At 54.9% G+C, this 14,573-nt stretch overlaps 6 protein-coding genes across 6 annotated transcripts; 3 read left to right on the top strand and 3 right to left on the bottom strand.

Annotated features, from left to right (window-relative positions):
• Positions 1-176: 176 nt before the first annotated feature.
• On the bottom strand, positions 177-2,839 carry PUNSTDRAFT_146486 (kinase-like protein; the record flags this gene model as incomplete). Its single annotated transcript, XM_007388267.1, has 13 exons — positions 177-326; positions 387-1,081; positions 1,141-1,253; positions 1,304-1,388; positions 1,428-1,521; positions 1,582-1,626; positions 1,677-1,726; positions 1,794-1,859; positions 1,910-2,101; positions 2,152-2,241; positions 2,312-2,387; positions 2,448-2,551; positions 2,620-2,839. The coding sequence occupies 13 exons, from the start codon at positions 2,837-2,839 to the stop codon at positions 177-179; spliced, it is 1,980 nt and encodes a 659-aa protein (XP_007388329.1).
• Positions 2,840-3,689: 850 nt separating this feature from the next.
• Positions 3,690-4,525, bottom strand: PUNSTDRAFT_146485 (uncharacterized protein; the record flags this gene model as incomplete). Its single annotated transcript, XM_007388266.1, has 2 exons — positions 3,690-4,111; positions 4,167-4,525. Coding segments are annotated over 2 exons (780 nt in total), but the record flags the coding sequence as incomplete, so codon positions are not given.
• An 847-nt stretch (positions 4,526-5,372) lies between these two features.
• PUNSTDRAFT_138574 (uncharacterized protein) lies at positions 5,373-7,173 on the bottom strand (the record flags this gene model as incomplete). Its single annotated transcript, XM_007388265.1, has 5 exons — positions 5,373-5,506; positions 5,534-5,589; positions 5,642-5,718; positions 5,951-6,749; positions 6,803-7,173. The coding sequence occupies 5 exons, from the start codon at positions 7,171-7,173 to the stop codon at positions 5,373-5,375; spliced, it is 1,437 nt and encodes a 478-aa protein (XP_007388327.1).
• A 653-nt stretch (positions 7,174-7,826) lies between these two features.
• On the top strand, positions 7,827-8,800 carry PUNSTDRAFT_27034 (uncharacterized protein; the record flags this gene model as incomplete). The annotated part of the gene is made up of 2 exons (XM_007388264.1): positions 7,827-8,247; positions 8,316-8,800. Coding segments are annotated over 2 exons (906 nt in total), but the record flags the coding sequence as incomplete, so codon positions are not given.
• Positions 8,801-9,471: 671 nt separating this feature from the next.
• PUNSTDRAFT_146483 (kinase-like protein) lies at positions 9,472-11,946 on the top strand (the record flags this gene model as incomplete). Its single annotated transcript, XM_007388263.1, has 11 exons — positions 9,472-9,652; positions 9,710-9,804; positions 9,864-9,948; positions 10,005-10,121; positions 10,172-10,360; positions 10,412-10,477; positions 10,543-10,592; positions 10,647-10,691; positions 10,747-10,991; positions 11,048-11,169; positions 11,225-11,946. 11 exons carry the CDS (start codon positions 9,472-9,474, stop codon positions 11,944-11,946), a joined length of 1,917 nt encoding a protein of 638 aa, XP_007388325.1.
• Positions 11,947-12,717: 771 nt separating this feature from the next.
• Positions 12,718-13,411, top strand: PUNSTDRAFT_76092 (TAFII28-domain-containing protein; the record flags this gene model as incomplete). The annotated part of the gene is made up of 4 exons (XM_007388262.1): positions 12,718-12,890; positions 12,944-13,031; positions 13,114-13,210; positions 13,269-13,411. 4 exons carry the CDS (start codon positions 12,718-12,720, stop codon positions 13,409-13,411), a joined length of 501 nt encoding a protein of 166 aa, XP_007388324.1.
• Between the last annotated feature and the right edge of the window lie 1,162 nt (positions 13,412-14,573).

The raw sequence follows: 14,573 nt of genomic DNA, 5'->3' as shown, positions 1-14,573 counted from the left end.
TTTCACCCAGAAAGAAGGGAAGGCTGACCGTGAGATAACCCATCACAACTTTGTACCGTACGAAACAACAAGAGGCGAGCACCGAGCGAAGCTCGGTGCGCCGTCTTGGGGAGAGGGAGCAGATATCGTAGCGCCGCGTCTATGTAGTTTTTCTCACGCCTCTTCCTTCCGGAGCCTCACCGCGAGAGCGGGAGGCGTATCTGCATCAAATCCCACCCGCCCCATACCCTGATCTTTCGTGAAGTCTTTTCCGAGCAAACTTCAGGCGAGCCTCCGGGCCCGCCTTCGGTTTGCGCCCAGAGGGGGCGGCCCTTGGGGGCCGCTTCCTTTCACCCAGAAAAGAAAGGGAAAGGCTGACCGTGAGATAACCCATCACAACTTTGTACCGTACGAAACAACAAGAAGAAAACACGATCGACCCGCCGGTCGCGGCGGACACCACCAACGCGGGATTTGCGACGCGACTTGCTTGAGACTGGGTTCGGTGTAGCGGGGATGTTCTCCCATTCTCCGACGTCCTCATGATCAGGAACGACGTTGAGCTGAGCGGGAGAAACACCATCGTGCGTGATTGCGTCCGTGTCGCCCTGGCTTCCCTGTACATCGGCGCCAAGCTCCGCCAAGACCTGGTCCCACCATGGACTGTCTACAGTAGCAGGAGGAGTATGATCTGCGAGGAAGAGCAGGTCTAGGGAGCTGCGAGCTACATGACGCCCCCACTTGTCACCATCTTCTGGAAGGAACAGCGGGTCATCATCATGAGATGTCTGCCATTCGAGCTCCGGGCGGTCGCTTTGAAGAGCTGTTACGTCCGAGCCTTCATCCTGCAGCGCGTTCGAGTCATCAATGAATATCTCAGTCGGATCTGGATAAATGCCGGCCCATTCAGATCGATCAGACGTAAAGGAGGCCTTCCAGTTCCCATTGCGAAACGTCTCGACGAGAGGATGATTATAGCCATAATAGCCAAAAAATGGGGGAGGAACTCGACGTCCTTGAAGCCAGGTGTGGTGTCGGGCATTGTGTGATGTTATGCGCTCTTCCATGACTATCTTGGTCAAGCTTTCGAGAAGATCACATGCTGAAGATGCCAAGAATCATTATAGATCATGACTATGAGTGGACCGAGTCATTACTTACCGACAGAGCTCATCAATTGCTTGCGCATTCCGATGAGATTAGACTGCCTTGTCTGCATCTGCGTATCGAAGCTCGACCCTTCGTTAACATTGTAAAGAGGCCGTCCCCATAGACTATCGACAACAAGTCAAAGCAGAGCTGGTAGATACACAGGTTGACGTACAGGAAGAACATCACAGCCCCTGCGCTGAAGGCGTCGCTAAGGTGGCTGTATTTGCGCACAAGCAACTCGGGCGCCGCCCACGCAGCTAGTGGAGTGTCAGTTCCATTTGATTGACCAACCTCACCAACTTCAGCGCTGCCGGACCGTACAGCGAAGCCGAGGCCGCTTATCTTGATTGAAGGAACGCCGCCCTGGCTCTTGTGGAATACGAGAATGTTCTTTGAGCGTCGTATGTGTATGGATCAGTATTCGAAGAAGAACCAACATACGAGGATTACCTCAGGTCTCAGATTGCGGTGGATGATACCACGACCATGCAGATACTACAAAGGAAGTGTTAGATTACAGTCACAGTATGACACATATATATCACCATCAGCCCGTCCATGAGTTGAGCCATGACGGGCCGCGCCTGAAGCTCGCCTGTGACGGTGAATCAAGTAAGTAATAGGTAGAGGGGATAGATAACTTCTGCGTGAACTTGACGCACCCAATTTCTGCCCAAACTTAATGAAGTCGTGAAGACTGCCGAGGGGAGCGAGGAAAGTAACCGTAGCTGCAAGACATCAGTAAGCGAGCGTTCGAGAGGGCCTATGAAGTACCCACAGATCTCCCTGACGGGATCGTTCACGTCCGAGCGACCCACGAACCAATCACTCAGAGACGCAATATTTGCATGAGTCAGTTCATCGAGTAGCCTGATCTGGGATGCGACAGAGGTCAACTTGTCGATCGGCACTACCCGGTACTTGATCGCCACAGCACGACCCGTCCTGCGATGTTCCGCACTGGAGATAGCTATTGCAGGCATTACTAGTCAGGCATGTATCATAAGCATGCATACTTACTTGGGAATCGTCCTGAGGCTTGGATGGTTGGATAGTCACGGGCGTGGTGGGGAAGACCTTCCATGCCTATCAGGTACCGAAACTTGTAATCTAATAAGAATTTATCAAAATGAACTGTTGTGAGTAAGGCTGATGGAAGGTTTTGAAATAGGCACGCTACCTAACCCATCGATGCGAACGATGGCACCAGGGACCAGTGTGCGTGTTTGCCTGTATTCGAGTAGTACGCCGTCGATCTAGAGGACTGCAGATCAGCACCTTTCATGTTGTTACGGGATCGAAGCCATAGAGCGTACATGGATTACGGAAGCGAGGCCCTCACGCAGAATCTCAACTTGTGCGTTGATGCCTCCGGTATGAAGACGGAGGGTAGCTACAGGGAATTGCTCATTCGCAAGAGCTGCAGCAGGTATGTCCAGAACGTTCGACGATGAGTGTCGAGTTGAAGAGGGGACGAATGGTTCTTACCGATCTTTAACTTGATGCTGGCTCGCTCGTCAGGGGTGCTGTCATAATACATGCCCCACGTTTCTGATGTGTTGCCGAAGACGATACTGGGGCGAGACGGGGTCGAAGATTGTAGCACTGCCCAGTTGCGATCACGTAGTTCGTATGCCAAAGATGCAATCCGAGCGAATGCAGCGGGATCTACGCTGAGGTCAGCGCACGGGTAAGAAAATGGATCCATAGTAGGAACGGGTCCTACACCCCAGTGGGCCAGATCACCAGCTTTTATCCATGTGCGACGATACTTTGTCCAGTTACATTAGTAACCTGCTGTACATCTTGCACAATAGCAGGCCAGGTGCCGTTGTTATAGTATTGTCGGAGTTACTGCATGGCCATTCCGCGAACAAAGCGAAACAAAGCAACGTCGACAGCAAGCGAGTCCTTATGCGTTTTAATGAGATGCAGTGTTCCATCGTCTTCTCGAGTATACGTGTCGCTCTTAGCGCCACGTAGGGCAAGATTGGACAGCAGGCAGTCGGCAATGAAGTCGGATTGGTACATGAGGACTGACAGCAAAATCTTGCCCTCGTCAGAAATGGCGCGCCACGTTTTTATCATCACAAGCATTGCACATAATCATGTATATACAAGATGCGAGTACGCGACATAGCACGAGTCAGGAATGGGTTTGTTGTACGATCCATTGACGATCTTTGGATCGGCGGTGCTGTCGCTTGGCCTCTCCTCCAATTCTTCCACGGGCATCCATCGGTGATGATCGAGGACGAAATGACGCCAAGCTTTCTGCGTATCATCCCACTCGACTAACTCGTCCTGTCTGCAATTCACGAACAAAGGGTTCCCGTCCTCCCTTACTTTATCGGGGGAATTGCATTCGATAATCCACGGGGGAAGCGTCCGCATAGCCCTGGTAACGCAAGCTAGGCATCGACCACTGTCAATATGCCATTCTTCAAGTATATCGAATACCTGAGAAGGTATATGTCGAAATTGGAGGGCGAATTGCGGCGAGAAGACTCTGGGACGTCGTGGACTACGTGTCACCGGAAAGATGCGCCTGTCAGGATTCCAGACCGCGGCTAGTTGACGGTCAAGCAGCATTTCCTTCTCCGGCAGGATGGCGCGCTGCTGACTAGTTTGAGGAGGGCAAGCGGACCAATCCTGAAATGCTATTCCCTGCGCATCCACGCCCATGCGCGGCCTAGGACGCAAGATTGACGAGTTATCAAACCACGACTGTTGAAGCGCCGTCCGTCTGCAGGTGCAGTGAACGGGGCATGCGTCAAGCTGGGACCGGTATAACTCCGCAAGCTCTTCAAATGTATAATCTTGTGGGCGTTTCGGTAGGCCGGCATGGGCTCGGTACAACGCCTCGAGCTCCTCTGCTGTATGTTCTCGCCAGGGTTTCTTCGCACCGTACTTGGCGCGGAACATCACGTCGCGTTGCTCGGGTGTAGCATTCGCAAAGCGTCGAGCCTCCTCTGAAATACTGCGTCGAGGATAGTGAGATAACGAAGCAGTTCATAACAGAAAGAACAGCTTACGTCGGCATTTTCGCCGCCAACGCCGTCCGACGAGCACGCTTCTTCGCCAGGTCGACGATGGTAGCTTTCAGCCGCTCGTAGCCCTGTTTCACCTCCGTGGTGGCTGCAAGGACATCCCCCTTGCAGTCGCGCAGCCATTCAATGTCGGCCAAAGCACGCACAGCGCGGGCCTTCCTATCTCGCCGACCGCTGTCCATGCGACTCCGTTTGGTACGACCCTCGTCTATAACGGTAGGAGATCCAGCTCGTCTTTTCCCTCGCGTTCGTCGAAGCGATGGTTCCGCCATCGCGGCTGGATGGGCGCGTGGAGGTGATGAGGGTCCAGGGACACCGATGGAAGTGGTCGTATCTTGCGACATGGGGAAATTCATCGAATCTATGCTTGTATCAGTCATCAGGTCTGTATTCCGAGAGCCCGGGCGTACCAGGTGCCAGGGAAGACTTCCGAAGGCCAAGATCAAACTTGAGTTCCGTATCGGACGTTGTCGGACGTTTACAACTGGACTGCAAAGGTACGGATCGTCCTCATGCAAGGTATCTCGGGTAGTAGTGGGCAGGTTTACGGGGTCAAAGAGTCAAGCAGATGTTGAAGCCTAGTATGACGGGAACGGCGGTTGTTGCGTCGTCCTGAAATTGTGGTGTCCAGCATGCGTTTCTTGTTGCGAATGGATTGCGACGACCCCACATGGAACAAGAACTATTGTTGAGGATGCGGAGAAATGTGTGGGAAGGACTCTTGTCGTAGGACTGCTTGCCTTGTTCTTGTCCACGTCGTCGGCGGCGGCTGAAAATGAGATATCACGCGCTAAGAGGGACTGCTTTTACGACGTCCCACCATGTCTTGATTGCGACCACTATAGCTTTCGACACAACTTGCTCGACGCTGACGACTACGAAATCGGCACATTGACAATGCGTATAAGACGAGGCTGAGAACGCGGGCGCCAACTGTTTCTACCCTACTACATTTTCGGCTTGGAATCACAATCATGTACGATTCCTCCATGCCGTCGTGGCTGAGACAATATTTCGGGGGACCCTCATTCTCATCTAACGCCGACCCTGAGCCCGAATGGACTGCCGCACTCGAGCAAAGCTATGCTGACGGATTCTACAATGAGGCGTCCGATGCGCACTATGGGCCGCCGAATAATTCTGTTCTGGCCCTTCGGATTCGCCGAGGCTCTTGCCCTCGCATGCCATCAATCAAATCGCGGCGATGGGGTGCGTAACACTGGTATTGAATGGCCCAACAGCATGCGATTCGTCGGGCGGATATCGAGCGCGTCGGAGGCGAAGGGCGAACAAGCGGTAACGCGCGTTGAGACCCAGAATGCGTGCTGTGATATGTCTGTTGAGCAACTTACCCATCGCGGGGGAGCTGTACGACAGGCGTGGCAAGGCGGATATGTAGGCGGAGGTACTATCGCCATAGGTCAGCACGCTCCCGTGTTTCTTGCCTTTCGTTCTCGTACCACGACGTCTGACGCGTGTCGAGGCATAGCCTCTCGACCCTACCGCCGCGGCGCACGAGCTCGAGCCTCAACGGGACCTAACAGATACACGGCACGGAGCATGACATAACGCAAGGTCGTGCAGTGTTTCATTCGGGTGAGTCCACGAATAGTGGGAGGGGCTCCATGTGGGAGGGAATCATGGCGCATATCCCCTAGTCCAACGCAAGTAATTTGCACAATTGCCGAGCACCTCAATCATCATGTGTCTACACAATGCATGTACGCGATGGTACACGATTCGGGGATGCTGAAATTCGATCCGTTCACAATTTTCGGATCGGCGGTGCTATCGCTGGGTCTCTCCTCCAACTCTTCCACGGGTACCCACCGGTGGTGGTCAAGGATGAGATGACGCCAACCTTTCCGCGATTCATCCCACTCGACCAGCTCGTCCTGTCTGAGATTCACGAACACAGGATTCCCGTTCTCCATGATATAGTCAGCAGGGTACCATCCGATGATCCAAGGAGGGAGCGTCCGCATAGCTTTGGCAATGCAAGGTAAGCACCGGCCATTCTCAGCATGCCACGCCTCGAGCGTATCGTGCACTCGAGAAGGTATATGTCGAAATTGGAGCGTGAATTGCGTCGAGAAGGCCCTGGGACGTCGTGGGCCAAGCGGTATAGGAAAGATGCGTGCATCGCCATCGCCCCCGGATATTTCATAGCGAAGAAGCAGTTCTTTCGTAGGTAAAGAAGCATACTCCGTGCCAATTTGAGGAGGGCAAGCGGACCAGTCCTCGAATGCTACTCCCTGCGCATCCACACCCATGCGGGGCCTAGGATGCGTGAACGATGAGTTGTTAGCCCGGTTTTGCTGTAGCGTAGTCCGTCGGCAGGTGCAATTAACGGGAGTTGCGTCGATCTTGGATCTATACAAATCTGCAAGCTCTCTGGGCGTATAATCTTCTGGGCGTTTGGGTAGGCGGGCTCGGGCGTCGTACAACGCCTCGAGCTCCTCGGCTGTATGTTCTCGATAGGGTTTCTTTGCACCGAACTTCATGCGAAAAAAGGCCTCGCGCTGTTCTGGCCTAGCGTTCGCGAATAGTCTAGCCTCCTCGGAGGAACTGCGTCGGACAACTTGAGATGACGAGCAGCTACACACGCGAGGATAACTTACAGCAGCTTGTTTGTCGCCGTCTCCTTACGGCAGGCACGCTCCTTCCCTAGGCTGATTATCGCAGCCTTCATCCGCTCATAGCCTTGCTTCACCTCCGTGGTGGCTGCAAGGACGTCCTGTTTTCGATCGCGCAGCCATTCAATCTCGGCCAAGGCACGCACAGCGCAGGCCTTCCTATCTCGCCGACCGCCCTCCACTCGAGTTCGTTTGGTACGATCATCGCCTCTGAAAGTAGGAGATCTGGCTCGTTTTTTCCCTTGCGTCCGTTGGAGCAACGGCTCTGTCAGCGAGGCCGGAAGGGCGCGTGTAGGTGATGGAAGTCCTGGGGTGCCGCCCGAAACGACCAAATCTTTTGGCGGATAGAGGGTCATAGAATCTATGCCTACGTCAGTCATCCGTTCGGAATTGAAGAACTCGTGTGTACTAGGTGTATCCAGAGCTCAGATTTGGTATCACTTACGGCCGTCCTCGAGCGCCTTCCAGTAGACACAGCGCAGGACTTCAAAGGCACGGATCGTTCTTGCACAGCTTACTTCGGATGGTGGGCACGTTTGCACGTTCGAACGGTGTAGTCGTTGTAGGAGTACCAGTATGCCGAGCAGCGAGAATGGGGTGGAGGTGTCGGCCTCATGTAGCATCCAGCAGGCATTGTTTGCCTCGAGTCGATTGCGACCAGTCGTTCAAGCAGAACAAGACTAATGTTGGGAACATAGAGATATCGGAAGAACTCTAATTGTTGGACTGCTTGTTGTTGTCGAGGAATTTCACGAGTCGACTAGAGTCGACCGCGTGACCTGTCAGTGTGGATAGCATTTGCGAAGTGGCCCCTTGCTTGACTACGACCACCATACCTTCTCGCACAGGTTGTTCACAATCGCGGCGTTGTCGTCCTTGTATATCTTGGCGATGCGTATAACGTTAAATTCGCCCGAACGGAATCACAACAAAGTACGATTACACAAACATGCCCTCCTGGCTGAAACAACATTTCGGGAAATCCTCATCCTCATCCAGTGCTGACCTCGCCCTCGACGCGCCCCCGCCAGAATGGACCGCCGCACCCGAGAAAAGCCACGCCGACGGGCTTTACAACGAGGCATCCGATGCGGACTACGAGGCCGCTGAGCAGTTCTGCTCCGACCACCCTCCGGATCCGCCGAGGCTTTTGCCCTCGCACACCATCGACCGGATCGCAGCGGTGGGGTGCGCAGCATGGGGACTCGACTGGCCCAACAACAAGCGATTCGTCGGGCGGATATCGAACTCGTCGGAGGCGAAGGGCGGACAAGCGGTAACGCGCGTCGAGACCGAAGATGCGTGCGGCGATACGTGTCTGCTGAGCGACTTTCCCATCACGGCGGGACTGTACGACACGCGTGGCAAGGCGGGCGTGTACTTTGAGGTGACCATCGACTGGATGGACGCAAACGGTGTCATCGCCGTAGGTCAGCACGCGCCCGCTTCCTTGTCTTTCAATTTCGCAACGCGACATCTGACGCGCGCATATATCCAGGCACGTCCTCTCGCCCGTACCCAAGCTGGCGCCTCCCGGGCTGGAACAGACTTAGCGCCGGTCTGCACCTCGATGATTGCCGCAAGTTCTTCGAAGACCCCGATGGTGGACGGGACTATACACCATTACTCGCGCCAGGCCAAGTCCGCCCGGGCGACGTCGTCGGCTGCGGCCTTGTCTTCCCCACCAGCACCAGCACATCTTTATCCTCCGACGCCGGCCCCCGCACGTCCGCGATCTTCTACACCTACAACGGGATGCGTCTCCCGGACGCGTTCAAGGGCGTCTACCTCCCGCGCGGCGCGCACGACGTGTATGCCGCGATCGGTGTCAGCGGGCGTACAGCGTTAAGCGTTAACTTTGGCGGGGAAACGTTCCGGTGGAAGGAGGGGAACGAGTGGGCGTGGCGCGTCGAGGGGCACGTCGGGCAGCTTGCGGCAGGCCCAAGCGCGGACGAGGAGCTTCCGACATACAGCCAGGCGCGGTGGGGCTGAGAGTCGTGCTGTTGGCCCTCCGCTATGCATTGCGTTCGCCATGAACGGATCGATTGCCGGCCTGAACCATGGTTCGACTCCGTCGATTGTTGGCGTTGCTGCGACCGGGGTGCTGTAAAAGGTGGTAGGACGCGATGGTATCCTGGCTTGTTGGTACCGCGCATCACATTTGTACCTATCAGGTCATACATCAAACTGACTCGACAAGACTTTATTCATGCTACCACCTGACCAGCGACAACATCAGAGAACATCTCTGGAACTCGATGAGCGATGCAAAAGTCGTTCACACTGGGGATCCCGGATATGCGCTCAGCTCGCGCTGCAATACATACCCCCGTGACTCGTCAGATTGCCCGGAATGCGAACAATGAAGCCGTGAACAGGATCGGGTGAAGCTTGTCGAGCTCGGAGGAGTTGCACAGGTCGCAAAGGTAAGCCTTTACCCACTCAGCAGTGGCATCGGAAACGTGCCATTACCTAGTACGTGTCACTCTGTGGCCGCGACGGACAATGGGACACTGAGACGCGATTTTTCAGCTGGACTCGTTCAAGGCCACATGGCATGGCCAGCGGAGATGGTCCACCGTCAACCACGCCTACATAAGTGGAACACGTCCTGATACTGCTATACCCTCGCGCCCACAGTCAACTCAGACCCAATGGTTGCTCAACATCTGGCCGAACTTGATGCTATCTTGTATAAGATCCGGGAGCCTATTTGGGGCTACCTGGAAACTATTGAAGATGGTCGTAAGATCCCTTTCGGCCTGATTTCAGAAGAGTGGCACGTTTTCTGCGACGAACACGCAGTTCTTTCCGCTAGGCCGAGAGTGCTAGAACGTGAGTAGCAGCCAGCTTTTAAGGCCCCTTTTCTTGACGTCGATCGTGCTTTCGCAGACGAGATGCCTCTGTTCTCCATATGGAAACGAGGATCCAAGGCTTGCGAACCAAACGTTTACATCCAGCCTCGGGATAAAACTGTTAACATCTTTGTGCGCATTCCTCTGAACTACCCTCGTTCCGATGCGTTTCCTCTAATCCTGCCACCAAGGTCAACGGCGAATGGATACATGCGAACGAATTTCCGCCCATCAGGCGGGTCCGGCCAGATGCTACATTTCGGGCCGGCGATGTTGGTATGTCGGTTTCATGTTGAATGACATCCAAGACCACCCCTCACACCTCGGGCTAGCTTTCGTTTATCGGGACGTGCCCCAGCATGCCAAACGTTACGAATTGATGCCAAGCAACAAGAAACGGAACTCACGCCGTCAAGGGGCCCAAGTCATCGCATCGGGAGGGCAAGGCAGTACGCCATCATGTCCAGTGATCGGACAGCAGCTAACTCACCTTTCAAAGATATCGTGCTTGCCATGCGCACAATTGACGATCTTTCGGACGCAGTCGCCGTCAAGTACATCAGCTACGCCGTAGTCGATGTCCATAGGGTAGCTCGTCAGATCTGCACCTGGCAGAAGTTACGGCATAAGAACGTGCTTCCGTTCCTCAGTTGGCACCTCGTCCACAGAGAAGTCGAAAAGCTCATCTGTACGTGTTTCCATGAAGTGTTGTATTCTTTGACTAATTCGCGTACGGAAGGTTTGGTCACCCCTTTCGCACCTTACGGCTCACTCTACGACTACGTCAAGCACCACGGCAAGCAGCGTGAGTCGCGTTCCTAGGGACATCAATGCTTCATTATGCCCTGCTAACGTTCCTGCTACGTTTAGCGGAGAATTTGGCTCGTTTTATCGTCGCTCAAGTAACGGATGGCTTGAACGTGAGTGATTTGGTTTTGCACGCTGTAGGGCTACAACTGATTGTTCATTGGCAGTACATGCATGATCAGGGCTATGTACACGGTGACGTGAGGCCGCAGGTGTGTTCATTCGATAGCTTGGCTCTGCATCGTCACTGACGAAAAGATGTGATAGAACGTCCTCGTGTTCAGAGAAAGAGAGGATAGTGTCCTGAGCGTCCAAGTCTGCGATTTTGGCCTCACGGAACGTTTCGAAACGACGCTCGTTATCGACAAGACGCAGTTCATAGAATTCGATGCACACCTGCCGGGCCCCCAGGTCATACCCGGGACCGCACATTGGGCTGCGCCCGAGTTGCTTTCCAACTGGTACAACCTATACAGCGAAGCGTTCGGCGTAGGGGGCATCATGTTCTTCTTGTAAGTCCATCGCTATGCCCGCATATGAATACAGATTTCTGAATTTGGCTTCGTAGGCTGTGGGCGAGACCTCTGTATCGCATCGCGAAAGAGACAATAAGTTTGCCCTTCGCTACGCAAATGGGGCAGAGACAGCTGGAACTGAACCAAAGGAGGTTAAATGCCATGAGCCCCCCAGGTGAGTGGACTGTCATCTCGCTAAAGCAGGATACTCACCAAAGTCACTTGCACAGCTCGCGACCTCCTCACCAAGTTAACCCAGGAGTCCGTGCCGGACCGGATAGGATTATTCGAAGCTCGTGCCCACGACTGGCTGCAAGGGATCGAGATGCCTGAGCTGGGTCCCATACCATTGTCTTGGTGGGACGAGTCGGTCGAACGCTATCGCTGTGACGAGATCTATTCTGCCAACACGATTTGCGCCATTCATGGGGATGACGACCAGAGCGACGAAGAGATGCAGGAAGAGGACGCGGATCCCGTCATCGTGCAAAATGTCCCATCTCTTGCAGTGGATGGCATCCATCCTGCGAACGACGGCGACACGAACGTACAAGCCCCTGGATCTTCCGGTCACCTCACGCTAACGCGTACTTGGTCGGACCTTGGATCCGCCGCTGTTCGTTCGAATAACAGCTCTCTGGCTCGAACCTCCACTGTCTTAACCGACATAACCGAGTTGGAGGTCGAGCTGTATCTGACGATGCAGGAGGATACAAGTGCGCCGAGCTCTCCTTCTGGTACGGACACCCAAGCTTCCGGTTCTTCCCCCCACCTCGCGCCAACGCGCACTTGGTCAGACGTTGGGTCTGCGGTTGTGCGTCCGAATAACGGCTCCCTGGCTCGAACCTCCACTATCTTAACCGACATAACCGATATGGAGGTCGAGCTATATCTGACAATGGAGGGGAGCGAGCCAAGCTCTCCTTCTGGGTCCGAGACACCTCGCTTCTGAATGGTAGAGTGCGGCGAACGAAGATCTTTTGCATAGCGATAGGTATGCCACAGTTGATTGGATACGGGTCTGCCGCGACGATGATCTATATATGCCGACGAGGACCATTTCCCCGACGACTGATGTTTAGTTGCTTTTCACATATACGCTGTAGAGTACAAAGATAAGGGAACAGTGTTGCTACTATGTCGTTGCGAAGCAAGTAATCGGAAGGCTCCAGTTTATATAGAGCATGTAATGCGCGCGTGACACGTCGCGCGTGTCGACTTCACCTCGCATAACTCAGCTTTGAGATTCACCGTACCCTCCTTGCTCTCATCAATGGGATCTCCCAACCCGGGGTCGACGCCTCCAACATTTGACTTCAGTGTCCCGACAACGTCAGCTACCCTGGTCAGTGCCTTCTTAGCGCAACAGCAAGGGCACATCACGTCTTCGATACCGAAGCACTACAACGGCGCGAAACGCGGACGAAAACCGCGCGGTGCGACCAATGGTGTCGGGACGACCACGCCGCGTATAACCACCACGATTCCATCCGGACTCAGACATACGTGGAACTCCAATGCGCCGACATCGCCTTCGGTTGGCATCGTGCCCGGTGTGTCTACTCCGTGGGTGAGCGCCAACCCGTCAGGAGCGGGGGCCGAGTCGTCGGACCAAATGAATCGGGTTGGAACGCTGAGCCTACCCGGGATGGACGCTGGTGTCACTGGGGTATCGCCCGCGACGACGGGACCGTCGATGAACACGTTTTCTCTCGGCTTCAACATGAACCATCAAACCATCGGTTCAACACCTTACGGGTCTGGGACCATGGGGCCACCGGGGATGAAGGTGGGCGATGAAGATGGCGAAGGAGACGACGAGCTGTTGCCTGCGATGGCGGATGACGACTACTCGGCGCAGCTGTCGTATCAAAGTCAGTCGAAGGACAATCTCAAGTGCGTACCATACATGCATGGGCGGATGCCAAGTGCTGACATCACGCTCCCAGAGTCTTAATGGACAACCTCAGTCCGGAACAATACGACCGGTTCGAGGCATATCGGCGGCACGCTTTGCCCAAGCAAGCGGTGCGGAAGGTGAGCCACTCATCCCAGCCTCGCTTCATGCCTCTCCCCTCCCTGCTCTCCCTGGCCTTGCGCTGACCGACTCACACTTCAGGTCATCCAACAAGCGCTGGGGCAGCAGGTCTCGCAGCCGGTAGCTCAGATCGTCGCTGGTTTCTCGAAGGTTTTCGTTGGCGAGATCATCGAGAAGGGTGCGTCGCGGATATCTGTCTCTCCCGCCGCAGGTTGCTAACCTATGTAACAATCCAGCGAGACGAGTGCAAGCTCGACGAAACGAACACGGGCCATTGACCCCGGACCATTTGCGGGAGGCGTACCGGATGTATCAGGCTGAGGCAGGACGTGTTGGCGCTGCAAGACCCTTGAAGGGCAAGCGGCTGTTCGTGAAATGAAATCAAGCGGGGGGCGTAAAGGGGGAGGAGATGGAGTAGGATGACGGAACTCGACCAGTAAGCTCGCTTGAATGCGTCGGACGTAAAAACACTGATGCATCGTCATTCTGGTTCAGGGCTTGTGCTCGCCATATCGCTGTCTTGTACGTGCCTTGCTGTGGATGACGACCAGCGGCTGACTGTAAGTTATCGACTCCCACTTCTTCAGAACACTGACCCTGACCGCTGTTCGCCGCGACAGACCGCAATACGAACGCCGCGTCGAGAACCGAAGGAAAGTATCCCGATTGTAACCCCAGGCTTGGTCAAAACCGCGCTTTCTTGCCTAGCGCCTTCGCGCAGTAAGCCGGCGTTATCGGTACCCCTGGGAGCCGAAGACTCCCACGCTTGGTCTCCATTTCGATAAGCACGAGCGCTGTGAATTGCTTTACTGCATGGCCTCGCTCCGGATTTGTATCAGGTTAACTTCCGACTCGAAATCATGTCTGCAAGGACTTGCATTGCTCCAGTGGGCTGAATACTGTGCGCTGGAATAGCATTGCGTATTCCGTACTCAACTTATACTCGACGTCCTTGCTTGCACACCGGTTGTGGGTGCATACGTAGTCGACTCAAACCGGATTTTACAGCGTGCCACGTGTGTGACTGATGGCGAAGGCTATTGGCGCCTTCCTTGGACCTTAGGCCTTGGCCGCCCGCGATTACAGCTAAATTCATTACGATAGACCGTTTTGCGCCAGCTCTGCTTTCGGGTTTTCTTTGCTACCCGTCTTGGGCGGGCTGCGGGCCCGCAGTTGCGCGCTAGGGCGCGTCGAGGGAGTCACCGTGTGGTGTGGGTGAAGCTCTTGCTTGGGCGTAGGCCGGGTGCGAGCGCGACGGCTCGCCCCCGACCTACTCGGTCGACTCTCTCAATCTTGCCCTAGGTTGCTGAAGCGTTGATTCCGGTATATACCTACTCCGTAGTACGTAGACAAATGTCTATGCTAAATTAACATGGATTCGACGGGTCCGCTCCACCAGGGAGAGGAGGGTGGGACGAAAGAAACGAGGGGAGGCCGGACCTCCTTGCCGCCCCTAGGATGTGGCGGCGAGCAGCCAGCGAGACTGCCCTCGCCGCCCAAGAATCAGCACCGCCGCACGTGACCTCCGCTCCGGTGCGTCC

The sequence above is a fragment of the Punctularia strigosozonata genome, assembly GCF_000264995.1.
Source record: "Punctularia strigosozonata HHB-11173 SS5 unplaced genomic scaffold PUNSTscaffold_17, whole genome shotgun sequence".
Taxonomy (NCBI): domain Eukaryota; kingdom Fungi; phylum Basidiomycota; class Agaricomycetes; order Corticiales; family Punctulariaceae; genus Punctularia; species Punctularia strigosozonata.
This window is presented reverse-complemented; position numbering and strand designations above follow the sequence as displayed.